The 21,271-nt window shown below is 51.9% G+C and overlaps 8 protein-coding genes across 8 annotated transcripts; 4 read left to right on the forward strand and 4 right to left on the reverse strand.

The window, feature by feature from the left end:
- Positions 1–1,005: 1,005 nt before the first annotated feature.
- Positions 1,006–2,994, reverse strand: POX_a00620 (uncharacterized protein; the record flags this gene model as incomplete). Its single annotated transcript, XM_050109559.1, has 1 exon — positions 1,006–2,994. The coding sequence occupies one exon, from the start codon at positions 2,992–2,994 to the stop codon at positions 1,006–1,008; it is 1,989 nt and encodes a 662-aa protein (XP_049973327.1).
- Positions 2,995–3,541: 547 nt separating this feature from the next.
- On the forward strand, positions 3,542–3,913 carry POX_a00621 (uncharacterized protein; the record flags this gene model as incomplete). The annotated part of the gene is made up of 1 exon (XM_050109560.1): positions 3,542–3,913. The coding sequence occupies one exon, from the start codon at positions 3,542–3,544 to the stop codon at positions 3,911–3,913; it is 372 nt and encodes a 123-aa protein (XP_049973328.1).
- A 2,286-nt stretch (positions 3,914–6,199) lies between these two features.
- POX_a00622 (uncharacterized protein) lies at positions 6,200–7,172 on the forward strand (the record flags this gene model as incomplete). Its single annotated transcript, XM_050109561.1, has 3 exons — positions 6,200–6,319; positions 6,393–6,437; positions 6,519–7,172. The coding sequence occupies 3 exons, from the start codon at positions 6,200–6,202 to the stop codon at positions 7,170–7,172; spliced, it is 819 nt and encodes a 272-aa protein (XP_049973329.1).
- A 1,685-nt stretch (positions 7,173–8,857) lies between these two features.
- POX_a00623 (uncharacterized protein) lies at positions 8,858–9,207 on the reverse strand (the record flags this gene model as incomplete). Its single annotated transcript, XM_050109562.1, has 2 exons — positions 8,858–8,901; positions 9,024–9,207. 2 exons carry the CDS (start codon positions 9,205–9,207, stop codon positions 8,858–8,860), a joined length of 228 nt encoding a protein of 75 aa, XP_049973330.1.
- A 420-nt stretch (positions 9,208–9,627) lies between these two features.
- Positions 9,628–11,188, forward strand: POX_a00624 (uncharacterized protein; the record flags this gene model as incomplete). The annotated part of the gene is made up of 4 exons (XM_050109563.1): positions 9,628–9,769; positions 9,828–9,938; positions 9,996–10,702; positions 10,769–11,188. 4 exons carry the CDS (start codon positions 9,628–9,630, stop codon positions 11,186–11,188), a joined length of 1,380 nt encoding a protein of 459 aa, XP_049973331.1.
- A 396-nt stretch (positions 11,189–11,584) lies between these two features.
- On the reverse strand, positions 11,585–12,160 carry POX_a00625 (Mitochondrial protein; the record flags this gene model as incomplete). Its single annotated transcript, XM_050109564.1, has 3 exons — positions 11,585–11,771; positions 11,869–12,010; positions 12,136–12,160. 3 exons carry the CDS (start codon positions 12,158–12,160, stop codon positions 11,585–11,587), a joined length of 354 nt encoding a protein of 117 aa, XP_049973332.1.
- A 330-nt stretch (positions 12,161–12,490) lies between these two features.
- POX_a00626 (putative lipase) lies at positions 12,491–14,099 on the forward strand (the record flags this gene model as incomplete). Its single annotated transcript, XM_050109565.1, has 3 exons — positions 12,491–12,525; positions 12,594–12,673; positions 12,733–14,099. 3 exons carry the CDS (start codon positions 12,491–12,493, stop codon positions 14,097–14,099), a joined length of 1,482 nt encoding a protein of 493 aa, XP_049973333.1.
- Positions 14,100–15,499: 1,400 nt separating this feature from the next.
- Positions 15,500–20,038, reverse strand: POX_a00627 (Chromatin structure-remodeling complex subunit snf21; the record flags this gene model as incomplete). The annotated part of the gene is made up of 4 exons (XM_050109566.1): positions 15,500–15,745; positions 15,818–19,527; positions 19,607–19,817; positions 19,946–20,038. 4 exons carry the CDS (start codon positions 20,036–20,038, stop codon positions 15,500–15,502), a joined length of 4,260 nt encoding a protein of 1,419 aa, XP_049973334.1.
- Between the last annotated feature and the right edge of the window lie 1,233 nt (positions 20,039–21,271).

Genomic DNA, 21,271 nt, shown 5'->3' on the forward strand with positions numbered 1-21,271 from the left:
GAGATAAGCGGGGCAAACTAGCATGCGCGGGGGGTGGTTCGTTGCTATCGCAGGCCATGTGCTCTCTGCGGTTTCCCCCTGGCCTCAGTCAATGTGAGTGTCAGAGTGAGGGCCCACCGACCCGACTGTGAGCGATGACTGGAGCGAGATAGACTTTGGAGGGACAAAGTCGAGTCAGAACATGGCCCGACAGAGCTGTCAGAAAGTGTTTGCGGGGGTGAGCGATACACCCGATGACCATCCCAATCCCACCCCCACTGATGTCACACTACCAGCACCCGTCGGCGCTCGAGTGATTAAACCCACACGAGAAGGTGCCAATTTTCTTGCTTTGCAACAATACGTCCTATGGTGTACTCTCTGATGTTTATTCGAGAAAGATCCGCTCGGCCAAAGGTCACTCTCGCCTATACTTCGTATTTTCCTCGTAGTTCTTGGTCTGACTGGGTCCTCGAGTCGGGACCCAAGGCTCTTCCACCCACGGGTCCAAAGACTGGACTGGATCGCCCCAACCGGCCCGGACAGGTCCCGCCTGTCATCTTTCAAACCGCCAACTATGACGTGAACTGGAAGTTTCCAAGGGGTGTTCGGGATAGCTACAAGCATACAGAGAGAGAGAAAGACATCTATGGTGCTAGGGTGATGACGACATCAGCCCAATCTGAGCTGTCGGGCATATACATGCCGAGTCATCGGGCAGGTCGGGACCTGGTGCATGCGAACTCGGCTCATAGGACGAAGTATACGTACGCTGGGAGAGGTCGACCACGTCTCGCAAACACCAAAAGGTATCATAGAGCGAACTTGAAAAATATTGAAGAATACATTACGATGAAATTGAATTGAGCAATCCGTGAAATGATCAAAGGCTTCGCTTTCCCGGATCCATAGCTTGATGGAATGAATTGCGGTATGAGTACTCTACTTTGCAATGGTTCAAAGCATCGCACCGGTCGCGTGGAAGAGGTGGGCCTGCACAAATCAGTCGCAGCACGACGGTGAGCTCTAGAAGGCGAGTCTCTTCTGTCCCCTTTCAGGCTTGCCTCGGCCACCACGAGTCCCTCGAGTGCGAGCAGCGGAGCTGCGAGGGGCGCTAGAGCTCGAATGAGATGGTTGCTGTTGCGCCTCTCTCGCCTCTTGTCGATCACGGATCTCCAAGTCTTTGGCAAAGTGCCAATCCTCGTGTTCCTCCCGCTCCCATTCATGCATGGACTTGGAGCAGCGATTGCACATGTATTGAGGCACGAGACTCGTGTCAGCTTCGGCGTCGGAGACAGTCATGGGTAGAACCGAAGCTTCGAGAAGATCCCTTTCCGGGACAGTCGAAGAGGTCTCGGAGGATCCAACAGCTTTTTCAGCGCGAGTCGGCTGGGCAAAAAATCGCTTGATTCCGCTCTCGTCAATCTTGCGCCTCTTTCCCGGCGGGATTGAATCAGTCGGGGTCGACTCGCCATCACGTGGGCAGAAGGTCTGGTTGAGATGCTTGGCTTGATCACCCCGGACAAGGAAGCCCTCAATCGCATGATTTTTACTCACGCCGTCCTCGAAACTGCTCACGCTGAGAGATAAATTGGAGCAAGGCCAAGGTTGTCCATCGGTCATAACCTGCCGCATTAACGTTCTCGCTAGCTCAAAGAGCAAATTTTCGTCGATCACATTGGATGCAGGGATAGGAATCTGGCGAGATCGAGTCTGCATCGTGCGGTGATGCAGCGTGATGACTTTCGGACGGCGTCTGTTTTCAAGCACGCCGTCTTCTACCAGACGCCCGTAGATATCCGCTGCAAAAATATGCAGCCACTTCTCGGCCTGGTCCAGAGAATTGATACTGGGCCGAAATGATTTGGCCGAAAGCATCGACTTGATCTGCGTCCGTGGATTGACCTCAGATCGATCGTCCCCGCGGATGATTCCATAGAGCCAGGATGCCGTGTGGTCATCAAGCTTCGCACGTAATTGCTCCAGAGGCACGCTGAGTAGCTCACTCACTTTCTCAGTCCCGAAGAGAGTCGTGACTTGGTCTCCCAATTTACCACCCAACATCCGAATTTGAGTGAATTTGTAGCCACCCAAAAAGTGTTGCACAGCTCGGTTCCGCACCACCGTCTGTTTGTCAGGCTTATTGCATGCGCTACCTAGCTTTGCGAGCATTTTATTGCGGGCAAGACCAGCGGAGCAAGTATATTGAAGGGCATCCCAGACTGCTTGGCGAACCGTGCGCACAATCTCCGAGCCGACAAGCATCACAATATCGTCCCAGTCGGGGTCATCTTCCTCTCTTTCATTGAGATCGAGATCTATCAGGCAGTCTTCGGGATGCCACTGCACCGCGGTCGTAGGAGGAGATGGGAGTTCCACCTCCCGATTCTCATCCTGCAAGCCCGGTCGCAATTCCGGGTACCGCTGAAGCAACACACTGTACACCAGAGGAGACAAGTCAATAAAGACTTCGTCTATGCTGGCCTTTTCCAAGGCAGCTGAGAGTCCCTGCGTATAGCGGTGGATTTCTCCATCTGATTCAGTCGTGCACCATCGGTCTAACGCTTCTTTGATGACCTTGAGAATCTTCCGCGACTCTGCACGGTAAGGATCCAAGGAAACCTTGTCGGTCTTGATATTCATGAACGAGTCATCCCGGTACGCCCATCTGCCGCCTTCGCCTTCCCGAAACGTTGCAACATGCTGCAGCACAATACTCGGACACACTTTGCGAGCATCGGCCGCGGTGATCATCCGGGTCACCCCAAATGGGCGCGCGGCATAGTTCACCGCAATCAGAGAATCCCATTGTCGCACCGCAAGCGGTGTATCGCGAGGGGTGCCGAGGCGCACCATCTCACATTGAGCGTAGAAGGCATCGAGATCGATATGTGCGATTGCCCGGAGCGGAGTAGCCGTCGAGCCCTGACGGAGGAGGTGAAGCTGGCGATGGGTGTAACAGGATCGTCTTACGGCATCGTTGGGCGACGCATTGGGCTGGTCTTCAGGCGACATGCTCGAGCTTGCAGCATTGCGACGCAGATCGCATTGACCGCAATGACGGAAAACGCAACACGGTGTGTCCTGAGGAACGGGCTTGATCCATGAGAATGGATGCCTTCCGCAGCGTGAACGTTCAAGATTGGAGGTTTGATCCACGTGATATCCTGGTGGCCTGGCGGCTCGGGCGTCCACATCCGCCGGGGCTGGAAGGGACCGAAGACTCCACCCCGACCGATCGGCAGCTGGAAAGCAAAGAGAAAAGCGGCCCTGCTCCAGCGCCCCGGCAAGCACCACAGTAGCTGACGAGCAGCAGTGCTTCTCGAATGTTTCAATAGTGATGGAACTAACCAAATTCTATAGGGCCAGTAGGCTCTAGCTACAGGCTATCGTCGCTGGTTGGCGCGATGACGATCTCCATACCTAGGCCATTTTACATCTTGATGTCAATATACAACATCGTCACGCCCACAAAGGTGTTTAGAACGGCCCAATGTTTCCGCGGCTCCAAGTCATTACACAATCTCTTCTTTTTTTTCCCCCACATGGTGGAAGGCATATCATGAATCTGAAGATCAAATTCATGGACCTGGAAGCCTCGCGAGGCACTAGTACCACCATAATCCAGTCATCAAATGTGCCTTCCCGCGGTTCTGAGGAAATTCTGGCGATTTTATCAATTCAAATGGGCTGTAGCTTTCTCCAGGGTCTCCATGACGAAAGGTTTTGCATTAAGCACAAAAGGAAAAGCAATGATGTCTTTTTCCTGGCGGCTCTCAATTTGATGGACGGATTCGGCTCAGCTGGTAGGCTGGGCCCAATCACGCCAGAGGGCGCACGATGCCCAAAGCCACACGCATTCGTGCCCAACGCCCATGCACATCAGGACCGACCGGCTGGTGGCAAGTCGATCTGGCAGCAGCATTTCATTTGATGGAAAGGCATGTGGCCTTGATGTTAGGCAGGGCGGTTCTGCGGACAGGCGGTAAAAGCTTTCATCATAGTTTCATTAGTTTTGCCCGCAGTCTTCCCTTGTCCGTTGACTGGTGCATCCCTTATTTGGCGAGATGGTGTGTATTGGCGACAGCATTCGCATACCTATCCGCCGGCCCCCCCCTCTTCCTCACCTTTGGCAGGGTTCTGCAAACTCTATCACGACCTTTCTGCAGTCTGCTGTATGCATTGCCGAGTCCACGAGGTTCACAGATTGATCACCAGGGATCTTCTCTGCTGACCGCCGAGTCTCGTGGATCTTGGAGAAATTGTCTGTCTCCCTGTGCGTCCAGCCAAAGTCAGACTGCCACACTGACGCAGATCCACTGAAGGTTCAAGTGGAGATCGACAACCACTCGACCCAAAGAGGGCACAGACTGGGAGGCAATCCGAGCTGTGGCCAGGAACCAGCCCAACCCTCGTCTCAATGTGGTGTGAGGAGTCTGAGGACTGCTGTCCGTCGGCTCTCCATGTCTTTGAGAGTATCTAGCCGGGGACGTCCAATTTCAAGTCATGCCCCTGATTTTGTACGATGTGTACCTAGGCCACGATCAACCCGTGCACACGATTTAAGGTTGCCCCAGTGAGGCCCAGTGTTCAACAACCGACTGGGAAATGATCACTGTATCCGCGCCCGGTGGGCTACAAGCAGGACGTTAGAAAGACAAATATTGTTAGAGACTTCTGGACATAGGTAGCGATGTGCTACTGCGCTGGACAATTATACACAGTTACACACCACACACTCACAGTCAGCAGCTCCCTGAAAAGGACCAACAGGGGGGACCAAGTCGCCATGGTCATCTTGAAAGGTCACACAGGCTCCTCGCCAGTCTAAGCCCAATGAGACCGTGCATGCTTCAAGCGAGCAAGACTGGCCGTCGCCGTGCAAGGCGAAAATGGGCTCGACCAGAGCGGTTAAGTGAGGCGGTTGGTGGGTGGGGACAGTCGTGGCACCAACGGATCAGCCCAAAAGGAGGCCCCCCCTCTCAGTCTCCTCCACCATTAAGGGAGCGAAGAACCCAATCTGCAGAGTGCATCAGACTGCAGTCAAAAGACAGTTGGGCCGTCTTTTGAGAAGGGGGGGGGAGGGAAGGAAGAGAAGGGGGGGGAGGGAAGATGTGTGATGATGTTTTTTCTTCTGCGCTGAGGATGAACCGGGGTGTATAGCGTCCAGCTGTTCAGTGTACAGTACTGTAAGGATCTTCGCCTCTGTCAAAGTAAACAATCAGGTACCACTGGGCCGCAGCTGATGCCACTCGGGTACAACTGTCCGTGGGCTCAGGCTGTAGTCGAAGCGTGTACAGTTACACTCACAGTACGCACGACACTTGACCTGGTCCACTTTAGTGCGCCCCTCTGCCCTTCTTTTCTTTCCCCCCCATCCTCCGTCGCTGCTGTCACTTACTTCTTCCTCTCCTCTTCCTTTCTCCATCATCCGACCAACCCTTCTATTACCACTACTCTCCCTCCTCCTCCTCCTCCTCCTCCCCCCCCTCTTTCTCTTCTTCTCTCTCCTCATCGTCTGTCTTCGGAAATCACAATTCTTCAGCATCCGTGGATACGAGTGGATAGGACAGTGTAGCCCGCACTGAACGTCAGCCCCAGGAAACCCAAGAGGATCTTACCACCCCTCTGTGCTTGACCCGTCATCCACACAACCCACAAAGCCTTGCAAGACTTGATTCAGTCGCTCGGCTTGGCTGTGACCAAAATCTGGAGACCTCTTTTTCGCCAATCAGTTCAGGATATACCGTCTTTGTTTCGTGTTCCAGAGCCCCACGGACCAAAAGGATTGTCCAGGCGTGTTTGTTTTTGTCCTGAACCCCTTTTGGACGCCATTCGGCCAGCACGACCACCACCAGGACATACTCCCATATAGGAAAATCTTGAAACACACCTTCAGGCCATCTATCCCAGGATTGTACTCCAGATTTGACAAGAGCCCGACAATTAAGCACTTTCCGGTTCATTTGAGATAAGGAAAGAGACTCTGGTCGCCCCCTTCTTTTGTTCGCGCGCCGAGCATCTCATTAGAAGACCTGCTCTGTACAATCAATTCATTCCCCGGATTCAGACACTCGCATTCAGCTCTTCTTCCAAGGAATTTCTCAGCATCTGCCACGGACCGCTTTTCTTTTTCCTTGTCAACCTTTGGCCATCCGGAATAAATCACACTTGATCCACACAGGGCATTTCATCCGGATATCACCTCAGAGCTTCCATAATGACAGGCCGTCAAAATGAGTACTTTGTGCCGGGCGACGGTATCAACCGCGAGGTGATCCAAGCAGATATTTGCCGCTACCTTGGGAATGATGCGCTCGTGAGGCCTGGCAACCACAGTGTCCGTCTCCTTTCCCTATGTTTCCACGTTTCTGCTCCGTAAACCCGACCACAAGTAAACTGACATAATGCAGGGTCGCCAAGGATTCTTCATTCGTGCCTATCGAAACCTCACATCGGTAAGTGATGAGCACTGAACAAGCATCTCCTTGTTTCAACAGAGAGAGAGAAACTGGTGACTGATCGCGCAATGAATTTAGGAAATGATTGCTGATCTCAAGGCCGACTCCGCCCGCTGGGAGGCGGAGGCCTCGCGTGAAGCTGAGGCAGGCCACCCGAGAGGGAGTTACATTCACTATGTGAAACCATCTCCGGCCCCTAACAATGTCCCATCGAACTATGCCACCTCGGCCATTCACGAGGTTCGCCAACAACAGGGGCCTTCCCCAACCACATACAATGCTGCTCCTGTTCAGCCCTACATGGATCCTTACACCCAGGGTCCTTATAATGGAGGCCAGAGTGCCCCTTATCCCACCCCTGCTTATACGTCTACTCATTCTCCCTACGGACAAGGCCAAGCTCCATACCCTCCACCTCAAGTCACATACTCTGGCTCTCAGCCCCCAATTGTGACCACAGCCGACATTCATCCCTCTTCATATACTTACTCCGCCAGTGGTCCCAGCTACAGCGGGTATGACAGTGGTTCCCGCAATGCTCCCAGGTATCCCGGGCCAGGCTATGATGACTCGGACTACTCTCCCGTATCTTCCGGTATTGGATATTCTGCCTCAACATCGTCCGTGGATGTACGGATGACCGGTTCAATGGAGCCCAGATATACGCCGGAGTATGAGCGCAGTAGACCCCAACCTACCAGGGAACGGGAGCCTCACCGCGGACGGCGATAAATGACAAGAAAAAAAAATTCTGAATAAAGATCTAAGCAACTTTGCATTGGCACGATGTGATGAACCATTCCGTCCAAACTCCATTTTTCCTTGCTTCTCTTTCTCGTGTGATTCGTCCGACGCATCTCCAAACATCTTTTCTCTTCACGCCAATTACGGGCGGGTTCAAAAGACAAATCCCAGGATCTCGGGTATCATCCATTTGCTTCTGATGCTGTCGCAAAGATAGGCCCATGACATTCTCTCTGGCTGTGTTGATGCGATTGTGGTGCCTCCCCCTGCTACTCCGGATGTTTGTTCGAGCTGATCGAGACGCTCAATTCCTCAACCGCCACTGCCTGCAACCTTGCAGCTGGCATAATGATCGTCGGATTATCATGGACGCAAACCTCGCCCCTTCTGCCCGACGGGCCTCGCGTTTTCTCTCTCATGGACTGGAACCCCACTCAAATGGAATTATCTCTGCTTCATTTGTTTCGAACCCCCCTTAATGATTTTCCGACTTTGAGATGCCCTCCGTTGGATGTTCTCATCCCCCTTCCATTCGCCTGTGAGGGAAGGAGCGTCTCGAACATATGCTTCGTGGATCTCACCGGATGGAGCCCTTTGTGACAGACAGCTCCACGATGGAGTCCCGACCGGATCTGATAATGACAGCTTCGGCTTCCAATTGTCACTTTTTGTTCTTGATCGTTTTATCTGTTTTTTTTTTGGATAACTCTTTGGCAAAAGGTGTTCTGGATAACATGTGATTAGCATCTGCTCTATGTTTATGATTTTTTTGGAGATGTCTGTCTTGAGTGAATGCGGACGTTTATGTCCACATGTTTGACCGTTGACTTTGTGTTTGCCCTTTTTTTTTCTCTTCTGTGCAAATGCTGCCTGCCAGAAGTTATTGGAGCAGACTGCTTCGAGCACGATGCCGATGGACCATACATGTAGATATGAGCATTTCAGGCGTTTTCCCCATGTTTGTGGCTAATGCCCACCATTGGTACTTTTTAACCACAATGATACCGGATATTGGGAACCGTCCAATCAAATCTTTCTGGTTATTTTGGTTAAAACTTGACTGCCACGGTGGACTGATTGGAGAATATTCTGCAGTTCTCACATGGCTACTTGGTTTACCCTTTCTGTGTGGTTCTCGAAGTACTGATGAATTGTACCCAGATGTGAGCAACCTTAAGAGAATCTGTTTCTGCCGGGCTCCTCGGACTGGCTTTCGATCAACGTTATTCCTCCAACTCGATGAGGCATTCGTGGCGATCATCTGGACTCAGAAAGAGATCCTTTCCCCCTCAATTGAATACTACACGATGCGAGAATCATGACAGACGTATTGAACAGGAGAAAAAAAAGCGAAAGTGCATTGGCTGAATGATCACCACTGAAGCATAGTACATACATCGCAGCACATGGATCTCAATATTCGGATATATCGAGTGCGCATACAAATAAGAATTGGTATCAAAGGGCCTGGTCTTGCGGAGAAGATATCAATCGACGAAGACGCGGTAGTGCCTTCGGGAAAAGAAATGACTGCAGGTAGCATCGTTTCACTTCCCCCCGATTTTGTTGTTCGTCGGCTGTATATCCCCGGTCATAAAGGTGGGCTGAGGTATGCAAGAGCGATCTTTTGCTTATATGTGTGGCTCTTGGTGCTGCAGTTGATAGGCAGCCTCTTAGTCCTCGTAACCCTTGGGCACCACGCGGGGGCCCTTGGGGACTGTCCAGTGATGGGTCGCGGTTAGTCATGGCATGTCATGTCATAGCAGCAATTCGTTCTTTGGTTTCAATTGAAGCTCGAAGCTTCACGAGTCACTTCCACATGGGACGGCAGCGGCTTACTTGGGTATGTCATGGGAATTGGCTCCGGGTCAACATCACCCAGCGCGCGGCGAAGTGGGGGCAGAGTGACGAGCGCAACGGGGCCCATGGAGCCGATGATGAGGGAGTAGAAGATGGCGGGCTTCTCGTGCGAGGCCCAGCGGAGGTACCGCAGGGGAGTAGACCAGAATTGAGGAGTAGACATGGTGACTTGAGTTGGATCGAGGAACGACGGAGCGGGTCGGCACGGAGTTTTTTGGCGCGCGGGAAGTCGATTGGTGACGGGTCAAACAGACACAAGAGTGATGAATGCAGAGGGATGAATCCGATCCAAGAGCTCCAGCTCCAATAAGAGTCACTGATCGCGAGTGCGCGGCGGGCAGGCGTTGAAAATTCGGGGTTCGTGGGGAAAGAGGTGAGGTTGGACGTTTCGGAGATGCGATGGAGCCAGGCAAGTCTTGGCACGGCTGCCGATTAACACGTCGCCCTTTTGGGGAATCTATACATCCTCCGCCCACGTCCCCCTCCTCCAACGTTTGTCCCTGTTTGGCCTTTCTGTGCCACCTTTTTCCTATCCAATACCTCTGTTCTCGGCATTCACTCCGCCCCGCGGAATCAGTGCAAGATGCGGTGGTGCCTTGCGTTGCTTCTCTGCGGCTTCTTGGCCGTGGTCAACGCTTTGAGTAGCTCCGGCAGCCGCCTGTTGGTTGTCTTGGACGAATCCACAGACCAGAGCGCCTACTCGACGTTATGGTCTGATTTGAAGGGTAGGAGAATCATTGGTCATTCTCAATGGTTGGGGAGTGGTTCTAATTCGTCGATTAGGTCGCGGATACGATGTTTCTTTCGAGTCACCCAAGAGCGACAAGCTGTCCCTCTTCAAGCATGGCGCACGAGCTTACGACCACCTTCTTATCCTTCCTCCCAAGTCCAAAGGTGGGATCTAGATGACTTTCGGGGCTCTTCCGTGTATCAATTGACTGATTGTCACAGGTCTCGGCCCCAATCTGACCCCAAAGAATATCCTGGAATTCCTGAACAAAGATGGCAACATCCTCCTCGCACTCTCCGGCAAGGCGGCCACGTCCAGCGCCATCAGCTCGCTTCTCCTTGAGGTTGACATTCAGCTCTCGAGCGATCGCTCCTCCATTGTTGTCGATCACTTCAACTATGACACCGTCTCCGCGGCGGACAAGCATGACGTCCTCCTTCTCCAGCGACAGGGTTCCTTGCGCCCAGATGTCAAGGCCTTTTTTGACGGCGAGGGCGTCGTCGCTCTGCCCCGTGTCGCTCCTCAGACTCTGGGAAGCGACAGCAATCTTGTGTCACCCATTCTCCGTGCTCCGGCCACGGCTTACGCATACAACCCGAAGGAGGAAATGCCTGCGCCTGAGGACATTGAGGTGACTGGTTCTCAGCTGAATGTTGTCTCTGCCATGCAAGCCCGCAACTCTGCCCGTTTCACCGTCCTTGGCTCCGTCGAGGCCCTGGAGGACCAGTGGTTCTCTGCATCAGTTCAGGCCCCCGGTGGCAAGAAGACCACCACCGTGAACCGCGAATTCGCCAAGCAATTGACAGCTTGGGCCTTCAAGGAGACCGGTGTCCTCAGGGTTGAAAAGATCGAGCACTATCTTGCCACCGATGGTGAGGTTGTCCCGGAAAACCTGAACCCAAAGATCTACCGGATCAAGAACGAGACCGTACGTGAACTTCAGCCTCAAGATTTAGGGAGAGTCCCAAGGACTTAACTCATTGATTGATTTTAGGTCTTCAACATCGAGGTTTCTGAATACAGCTACGATAAGTGGGTACCGTTCGAGGTCCCTAACGGGGACGAGCTGCAGCTGGAATTCACCATGCTTTCGCCCTTCCACCGCCTCGCTTTGAAGCCTGTGCACCGCACTGAGACGAGCACCGTGTACAGCACCAAGTTTACTACTCCCGACCAGCATGGTATCTTCTCTTTCCGCGTCAACTACAAGCGGCCTTTCTTCACAAACATTGAGGAGAAGCACGAAGTGACAGTGCGTCACTTCGCTCACGACGAGTACCCCCGCAGCTGGGCCATCTCCGCTGGCTGGGTTTGGATCGCTGGTCTGTGGTCGGTGATCGGTGGATTCCTGGCGTTCGTTCTTGTTTGGCTTTACTCGGTTCCTGCCGCCGATAAGCTCAAGAAGACGCAGTAAATGTACATCCTGTCTGTGTTTGAAATCTTATAGAACACTGTGTCTGTCCTTTGCTATCGGCTCTTCAGCGAGATTCTTCCCACAACAGACTGTGTATACTTTTTTTTATTCTTACCTCAAAATCTTAGAGTATGACAGAAGTTATGTCACATTTGGAAATTTTGTAAGGTTCCAAGCTCTCCACCTAAGTTTTGAATGGTCCCGATGTTAACATTTGAGAATGGAGAGAGCACGCCATCGTAAAATTGAAACAAAAAAAGATGAACTCCAGACCATGCCAGCACGATACAGCATTCTCTCTCCCGTAGTATACAATGCAACAAGGCGGATTTGTTCCGCATCAAGTCGCGAGCAGCTCCCAAGTACCCCATGTGACAGCGTTGCTGAAGTACTCCTTTACAGTCCACGAGTCTTCTCAGGATCCATCTGGACTTCGTCACCGCTCAGCTCCTTGACAGTCGTGTATGCTGGGCGTCCAGCATACAGTTGTCCTGACGACTCTGACTTTTGCTCGTCCATTTCCTTCTTGATTGAAACGGGGTGGTTTCCGCGGAATCGCTTTCGCATGTCGACCATACCGCGTCTAGTAAGAATCTCGGTTTAGCAAATGTGTCATTCTAGCAGGTGGCCCACGATAGATCCCCTGCTCCGTCCGTCGCGAAGATGAATGATCTACTCACTTGCACTCGGCAAACCCTTTGCGCAACTGCTGACACTTCATCGGTAATTGTTCGGCAAGCGGAGATGTGAGACATTCACGCGGTGTGTGTCGCTGGACCATGATACAGTCCGACTCTTGCAGGCATTGGGCCAGCGCCTCTCCTGTGCAGTTGCGACATGTCAGTTAGCCCATCTGATCTGATGATCTTAAAGGGTTGGAACAGCCGGACAGAGGTTGCACAGCGACGGCGTTGAGCCATTCACATGGGATCTGAAAAAGTACTCACGGATATCCTGACATGAACTGGGCATGATGGTCCTCACTCGACGATACCTCCGAATGACCAGCTGGAATGCTGTCGGAGAACCGATTCTCGGGCAAAGTCAGGCGGATCATTCACGATACGCCGCTAACGCTGTTGGCCTCAGGCATAAAGTCCTGTCGGGTTATCCCCGGATGAGGTAAGCAATGCTTTCACATGCGTGTGCCTGAGCATGACGTCGAGGGCGTGGGTTTCTTTGCTACTTATCTCTTCAAGGCGCCGGCCCCAATTGTTCATCTTATGTGTTTGATACTGTCAGGAAGGGGCCGTGTATCCAACTTCACTTATTCTTATTGATCTTCTCCGTTCATTGTTCGCCATGGCGCGCGTTCCCTTCATCGGGCGACTCCTGTGGTACGTGCCCCAGCTGCGGAGCATACAGTATGTACTTTTATAGATTGGACTAACTCAGGAGGCCACAGGTTTGAGTATCTGGCGCTTTTTGCATCTCTGCTACTCGTTCTCTTCGAGACTATCATTCATTTGATCACATTCTGCCTGCGTGAGTCTACCTTGGTGTCAGAGCTTCTCACCGGCTACTAGCTGCTAATGTGAATCCAGCGTTGCCCATCATTCATTTTTGCTACGAGCAGTCCAAGGCCCTATTCAACAGATTTGTATCAACCGAGCCCCGTGGCAAACGGACCAAAGAGGAGAAATTTGCGGCCGCGATAGCCGAGGCTTCAGATTTTACCGAAATATGCTCACTTTTCGGGTATGAAGCCGAAGAGCACATCGTCCAGACTGGCGATGGGTATCTCCTTGGACTACACCGGTTAGCCTATCGAAAAGGCGAAGAGAAAACAAAGGTCAACCAAGGAGCTGGAGGAATCAGCAAAAAGGTCGTCTATCTGCACCACGGCTTGCTCATGTGCAGTGAAGTATGGGTTGCCCTGACCGATGAGCAAAGGTGTCTGCCATTCCGGCTCGTGGAGCAGGGATATGATGTGTGGCTGGGCAACAATCGCGGTAATAAATATGCCAAGAAGTGTGTACGGTTCTCACCGGGCTCTAATGAGTTTTGGGACTTCTCGATCGATCAATTCGCCTTTCACGATATCCCCGACAGTATCGAGTACATTCTCGGAGTTACTGGCCAGCCATCTTTGTCGTACATTGGTTTTTCACAAGGCACTGCTCAGGCTTTTGCCACCTTGTCCATTCATCCATTGCTCAACCAGAAAGTCGATGTCTTTGTGGCGCTCGCACCGGCCATGGCCCCCTCGGGCTTGCGCAATCGGATCGTGGACTCACTCATGAAAGCATCGCCGAATTTCCTGTTCCTGCTCTTTGGGCGACGCAGTATCCTGTCATCAACCACCATGTGGCAAACCATTTTCTATCCACCGATCTATGTGCGGATCATTGACATGGCTCTCTCAGCCTTGTTCAATTGGAAATGCCGCAACATCAGCCGGACGCAAAAGTTAGCCGCTTATGTACATCTTTACTCTTTCACGAGCACCAAATCCGTCGTGCACTGGTTCCAAATCATTCGCAACAAGAACTTCCAATTCTACGACGACGAGACCCATACGCCTTTCAGCGTCGTCGCAAGCGAGCGATTTTACAAGCCCGTGAAATATCCCACGCGAAACATCAAGACTCCAATCGTCCTACTCTACGGAGATAGCGACAGTCTCGTCGACATCAACGTGATGCTCCAGGGTCTTCCTCGCGAGACCGTCGCCAAGGCGATTCCCAAGTACGAACATCTTGATTTCCTGTGGGCCTCGGATGTCGACCGTCAAGTATTCGGACATGTCTTTGAGGCGTTAGAAAAGTATAGTCAAGGTGCTATTGACCCGAGCGAGCCGGCTCTGCTCGAGACGCGTCAAGACGGCCGCTTTGCTATCGAATGTCGAGGCTCAAATACATCTGCACCTCGGCTTCGCTCAAAGGAGTCCATGTTCACGGGGGCGACATGATTGTCCGTTCTTCACTGTCCTCTCATTTCGAATTCTCTTGTTGTTTTTTTCCTCCCTCGGCCGAGCCAGATAGATTCCTTTCCGCAAGTACATACCCGATCCATCAGACACAAACCTCTGGGCACTATTTGCTCTTTATATGAATATATTACACTACCGAAGTTGTTTTTGGTTGCACATGATGAACTCGTTCCTCTACTTATAGCCATACCGTCGACTGCAACCAATCCTTCCCAGCAAATTCGTCGCATGCCAAATAAACCGAAATCCGTTCTCCAACCTTGATGTTCAGACACATGCGAGCAGTTTTCCACCTACAAATTCAATCACCATCGACTTTACCCGCTCACCCATTCCAGTAATCTCGTATATTGTCACTGCATTCTAAAAAAAAATCCTTATATTTCACCGTAACTCCACACATTATCATCTATGTCAAGCTCAAGCTTCGGACGATATGAGTATGGGTGTGACCAGAAGCAGTGTGTACCTCCTATCTGAACCGGGCATGCACAGGTAGACGACGGAAACTAGGTCGCTACCTAATGTTCGGTGCTGTTTGAGAAGGGGGTCTCTTTCCAGCTGAAGGGGATGGAAGAATCTTGGGTTATTGGGGTACTTGAGGACAGATAAATTCGATTGGAGGTCCAGCAGAGGTCCAGTGCCGGTGCCGCATCATATTGACTTGAGCGTCCAGTTTAAGGTTTTGCAAAGTGGACGTATGGGCACCCAACCTTAGGTAGTAATGATGGATTGATGTTCGTGTCTATTAATGATTGATTTGAAATACCCATCCGACAACTCTCATCAAGATGACCGGAATGCACCTCGAACCTAACCGGGCCCAAATTTGGTGACCTAGCCTAGAACTCATTCCATTCGTGTTTTAATAAGAATTAAAGAAAAAAATATCTCAAGTTCCAAAGAGTACATACTAAGAACATAAAAAGTGCATGGGGACTTGCAATGTGCCATGTGCCATCATCTAGAATATCACCCCACGCTAAAAGTGGAAAGTTGTAGGATCCACGGTGAAAAGGAGCACGCTTGGGAGAGAGTAGGTAGTAGGTAGGGAGAGAAGAAGGGGGAGCAGTTAGACAAGAAAAGAGAGGGGAAAAAAGAAGATGAGAGCGATGCCAGAAAACCCAGGCGAAGCATCCATACCAAGTTAAAAAGAAACAACCCACGCCGACCCAACCACCACTCCTGATAAAGACAAGAAGCAAAAGGTCATGGTGAAGTAAACGCCTCTTCCCCATCAAACATTCCATTAAGATGAGAGGGAAGAACACAGATTTTTTGGTAGTCGCAGGGTTCAAAAGTACAAAGTAGGCGGGAAGGTATCAAGAAGCCGGAACACATCAAGGTATCAAGACGGAGGGATCTAAAAGTGGACGAGCTCATTCCTCATCGCCGTCGGGACCGTTAGCAGTACTTGTCGCGGCACTGGTGGCACTTTCGGCATTAGGATTGTTGAACGTGAGCTTCAACTTTGGCTGGGCTGGAGTCCCGGTCGTCTGAGGGGTCGCGGTGCCGGAGGGACCACCAAGTGACTGGCCTTCACCTGCAACAGATTCGCCGCCATCGAAGTTGGCAAACTGCGGGTGGTCCGCCGTCAGCCTCTTAAGTTCAGCGACGCACTTGGCCTAAAGGATAGATTAGCAAACAGTTTTCCTGGTATCTATTTGGAGTTTTTCAAACAGAAATGGTAAGCTTACCTCAATATCATTGGCATCCTGGAACAACAGACTTCCATCCTCGTTGAAGGTCCGCGCGTTCTCGCAAAGAAGGTGGATGTCATCCCGGAACTCTTTCAGGCTCTGGTAATCATCCCGCTTGATTTTCCTCTCAATCATTTCGATCGCGATGGGGTTCTGAATGATCTGGTAGTACGCAGGGTACAGATTACGAGAAGGAGGCTTCATGAAAGGCTCAATGATCGAACGCAGCACTGTGCTACCCTCTTCGCCATCGGATTCTTCCAGCTCAACCTCCTCGGTCATTTCTTTCAAGGACGCAATCACGCTGTTGACGATGCTGGTCAAAGTCGCCCGATCGGAGCTGCTCAGGGTATCTGGAATCTTAGGCTGGCGACCTCTCTTGCGCTTGGGCTGTGGTGTCTCCTCGGCAACCTCTTCCGCCTTGCGCTTGGGAGCTGGTCCACGGCGACGCTTCCGTGGAGGCGTCTCGTCATTTTGGACCGGCTCGGGTGAGGATTCGATCACACCCTGAGCTTTGAGTTTCCTCTTCTCTTTTCTGGCCTTGCGATCTTCGCGCTCCTGCAAGTACTGCTCGACAACATCGTCAATGTTCGCTCCGCTCTCCTCACACTCAGCAACGAGTCTCGTCCACTCCTCGAGCGGAATATCGTCATCGTAACGCTTGACCTTGCGTTCACGAGCGCCACGACCATACACTTCCGTGATAGGCTCCTCGGAAATGGGAGCATCTTCTTGAACGTAAATATCAGGCAACTCCTCGTCACACATAAGACGAGGATAGCGACGACCGGGTCCATATTCATCAGTCTTCTCGCGCTCGCGATCCATTTGCTGGAAGAGGACAAGCTCTTCTTCGGACCGAGCCATAATTTCGTTCAGGTCATCATCTTCCATCTCATCTTGGTCACCGAGTTGCTCGGTATCCTCCGTCGACTCCAGCAGAGTTCGCAAAAATTTATCACGCTCTTCACTGGTCGACTTGTTATCGAATTTTCCAGCCTGGATGACCTTGCCGTCCATGTCAAGCTTGAATTGCGCACGTTCCAAAATCTTCTCCTCAACAGAGTTGGAACTGATGAGTCGCAAGATTCGGACTTCATTCTTCTGACCGATACGATGGGCACGATCTTGAGCCTGCAGATCCTGGTGAGGATTCCAATCGGAGTCGTAAATGATGACTGTATCAGCAGTCTGCAGATTCAGGCCGAGACCACCGGCACGAGTGGACAGCAAGAAGCAGAAGTACTCAGAGTTGGGGTCATTGAAGACTTTCAGGAGGTCAGAACGATCATCAGACTTAGTGGAACCGTCAAGACGAAGGTACTTGAGACCACGCATGCGAAGGAAGTCTTCCATGATATTCATGATTTGAGTCATCTGGAAGAACATCAGGACTCTGTGACCAGTGCGGCGGAACTTGGGCAAAATTCGATCAAGTAATTCGAATTTACCAGATGTTCGCCACAGAAGATCGTTTGTCAGGCGACTGGGGTTCATTTGGTCTTCAACGGGCTCAAACACGAAAGGATGATTGCAAAGCTTTCGCAACTGCATCAGCATGTTGCTGAGGCCGCGCACGTTGGTCTTTCCACCCTTGCCGTCACTGACGGCCATCTTGTTGTGAGTCACCAATTGCTTGTACAGACGTGTCTGCAGAGCAGAGAAGCGACACTTGATGACACGCTCTTGCTTGTCGGGAAGGTCCTTCTCCACATCTTTCTTCAGACGACGAAGCAAGAATGGACGGAGAACCTTATGCAGACGACGAATGACGAGCAGCTGCTCTTCTTCAGTCAGATCCATACGGTCTTGACCACCCGTGTTGGCGAAGGGAGTGTTGAACCATTCGTCGAATGACTTGACCGACTTGAAGATGTTTGGCAACACAAAGTTGAGCAAGGCCCACAACTCAGGCAGGTTATTTTGGAGCGGTGTACCCGTGAGAATCAAACGGTACCGGGTGTGGTAGTACGTTGACAGAGTACTGCTGAGCTTGGAGCTGGCATTCTTCATTCGGTGTCCTTCGTCGATGATCATGTGTGCCCACTTGATCTTGGAGAGAATGGGGCGGTCTTTGATGATATATTCGTAGGTGGTCAGCAGCACTTGGAATTGGCCCCAGCGGATTTGCTGTTGTTGCTGTTTGCGTGCGTTAGGGGGGCCCTTGTAGACCACCTTTGTCACCGAGGGCGCCCATTTCTCGAACTCCAAATTCCAATTAGTCAAAGTACTCAGCGGCACAATGACCAGGAAGGGACCGTTGTTTCTCTTCTTCTCAATGATATACGTGATCAAACTGATGGTTTGAATGGTCTTTCCGAGTCCCATCTCGTCCGCAAGGATACCGTTCAAGTTATTGTTGTAGAGTGAGATCATCCACTGAAGACCCTTGAGCTGGTACTCCTTCAGAGTTCCACCGACGAGGATGGATGGTTGCTCATTAACAGTCTCCTGAATGCGGTGGGCCACAGCGTAGTAATCCACCTTCTTCTTGCCGGTACCGTCGTCATCTTCGTCGCTATCAACGATTTCTTCGTCCTCGTCCACGAAGTCTTCGTTATCACCATACCGCTCTGCTTGGTTTCGCTGCTGCTGGCGCACTGAGTTGGCAAGCTCCTTCAAAAACTTATCAGTTTGGCCAAGCAGATGAGAGATACGAGAATCTTTAGCCTGTCCCAAAAGCTTCAGGTAGGTTTCCTCGTCGTTGGCCTTCAGGGCTTGCAGACGCTGCTTAGCAGTCCGTTCAACACGCTTCTGTTCTTCACGTTCCATGTGCTGGTGGTGCTGGACCATCATACGGCCAAGCTTGGTCGAGCGGTTGCGGCTTGCCACAGACGCGGTGACCATCTCGTGGCCGTGGTTCAAAATCGCCTGCAGCTGATCAAACTGCTTCTTCTTTTCACGTGTTTCACGAGCATCACGCTGCTGCTTCTCGAGCTTCTCGGTGATCCTGGCCTCCCGGAGCGACGGACGCTTCATGCGACGGTGGACGGCTCGGTTGGTCTGGTTTGTTTCGCTGGCGTCAAAGCCCGTACGTCGGATCTTTTCTCGCAAGGCTTGTTGTCTGGCCCGCAAACCCAGCGACTTGAGCTCAATCAAAGCCTTCAACTTCAAAGAGTCGTCTCCGGCGGGTGCATCGCTCTTACTTGTGTCCCAGACACCAAGGTTTGCTGAAAGCTTCTCCAACTCCTTCATACGAGCTGACATGCGGTTATAAACGAGCAATTCGCGGTCCTCACGAACCTGGCGCCAGTCGATACCAGTGCATTCGAATGCAGGAATGCGAGGTCGGTTGATGCGGTGTTTGTGTCCGTCAAAGTTGATGAGCTTGTGGAGAGGAGTATCATCGAGGTCGTAAGTGGTGTAAGAATCCTTCTCGGCGCTTTCTCCATTGCCTTCGCCTGTAGAGGTCGTGGCACTCTTATCGGGAGAATCCAAAACCTTCTCGGACGCTACGAGCTTGTCGGCCATGGTTGGAAGTTGAGGCTTCTTTGCCGGGAAAAGCTGGTGGGCCAGGGCTGGGGCAATGGGCTGATTTTTGGACAGGGTCTTGAAGGCCATGATCTGATTTCTAAGGGTAGCCAACTGCTCCGGTGAGAAGCTCCCGCTACCCACTGTTGCTCCCTTGCGATTTGCGCCACCTTGGAAGCTCACACCTGGGCCGTCGGTATTGAGTGCGGTCATGGAAGAAGCAGATGGATTGCGAACTACCGTAGCAATACGGCATTGTTAGCACTGGAATGCTTGCGTGTACAAGAGAGGCCCAGTGACATTATCAAAACTTACCATGGATCCCATTGGCAGCACCGTCAGCGACAGCGCCATTCTGGGGGCCATTCATCGGATGAGAGCCCTGCTGCTGCGCCTGTTGTGCCTGTTGCTGACGTTGCTTCTGCTTCATTATTTGCTGGCGCTGGATAGTTGCAAGCAATTGATGAGCTTTGATGTATTCAGGGTCATTTGGATTGACACCTTGCTCTTGCATCTGCTTGTATTTCTGTCGTGGTATTAGTCTCGCTGTACCACATAGGCCACGCGGGAAAAGGCAGCGACATCATGTAGGAGAGGACGAGGTAGGATGGTGTGTCGTGCTCTGATGGCATGGGCAAAAGATGATGTGCTAACCTGAAGAACCTCCTGGACATGTTGTTGGGTCAAATTCGCTGGCAGGGCGTAATTGCCGGGCGCCATGGGGGGCGCCGACTGCAAAGAAGCCATGGTTCAAATCGCGTTGTTTATCAATTCATAGATGGTCAATTACAGCGGCGGCAACTATGCGATGCGACGCGATGCGGACCGATGTGGGAAGATAACCCAGATAGTCAACAGGCTCCACCCTGATACTGTACCAGGTCGCGCCCAGATGGTGAAGGGAGGAATGGGTAGCGCGACCGTGGGAGACGGGAGGGCGAGAGAGGTGAATAAGCGCGTCGGAGGTGAACTGAGAGAGGCCGGAGGTGGAGTTCAAAAGACAGTCGCGACCAAGGTATTGGGGGCCTTGGTGGTCGGAGCTTCGGGGATGCGATCGATGAATGGAGCTGGGGTGGTGGGAGGTGAGAGTGCGGGTACTGCTGCTGGCTGGCCGGCTGCAGTGGACACTGGATGACAGGGAGATTTGGCAAAGAAAGCGAGTAAGAAGGATGCGGCTGCGCGTGAGCCTGAAGAGGAAGGGGAACGAAAAAGTTAACTGGCGGCAGGGAAGGGCGCGTGGCAGAGGCGGATGGATGGAAATGGAGATAGAGGGGACCGAGTTGCGCGACTTGCTCGGCGAAACCTGGTGCTTTCGCTGGAGTAGGCGACAGGCGACTAACAACAGGAGGGCGGCGAGAGGAGATTTCGTGTGCTGGTCACGGGTGGTCACGGGGCCGGCCGCTCAGCTGACTCAGCGGCATGTTCCAGAAACTACCCCTGCTCTTGCGCAATCGTGATCCCACCTCCAATGCCGTAAGCCTGTGAAAGCTTGGATCTCGAGGCATTCAGGCTGACGCCTGTGATTGCCTGAGACAATATGAGCGTATTCTGGAAGGGGTCCAGAACCGGACACTGAGATTGGACAAACGACTGGTGGATTGCGCCGCGTCTAATGTCTCTTCCAAAATTTCGGGATAGACATACAGCTAACCTGGAGCGACATTTCTATCCAGAGGAATTATTGTCATCTTCTCACGCCTTTCAGAAAACTGTCAGCCCACTCGACGCTTTTCATGCCTCGTACCTATGTGCGGGCGGGTGGTGTACTATTCCCAATCCCCGATTTAGAAGCGTCCGTCGAAATATATCTTCAGTTGAAACCTTACTTGCCCTACTTAGTCAACCTAGCTCCTGGTTGGAAACGCCATTAATAGGTACTCCTAGGTACCTCAGTTGGATACCATCGAATTGCATGGATTACCTATCTGCCCACATACAGAAATGGGGTTCCAAATGAACTGATAGCATTCAACGGAACAA

Source organism: Penicillium oxalicum, chromosome I, assembly GCF_001723175.1.
Source record: "Penicillium oxalicum strain HP7-1 chromosome I, whole genome shotgun sequence".
Classification (NCBI taxonomy): domain Eukaryota; kingdom Fungi; phylum Ascomycota; class Eurotiomycetes; order Eurotiales; family Aspergillaceae; genus Penicillium; species Penicillium oxalicum.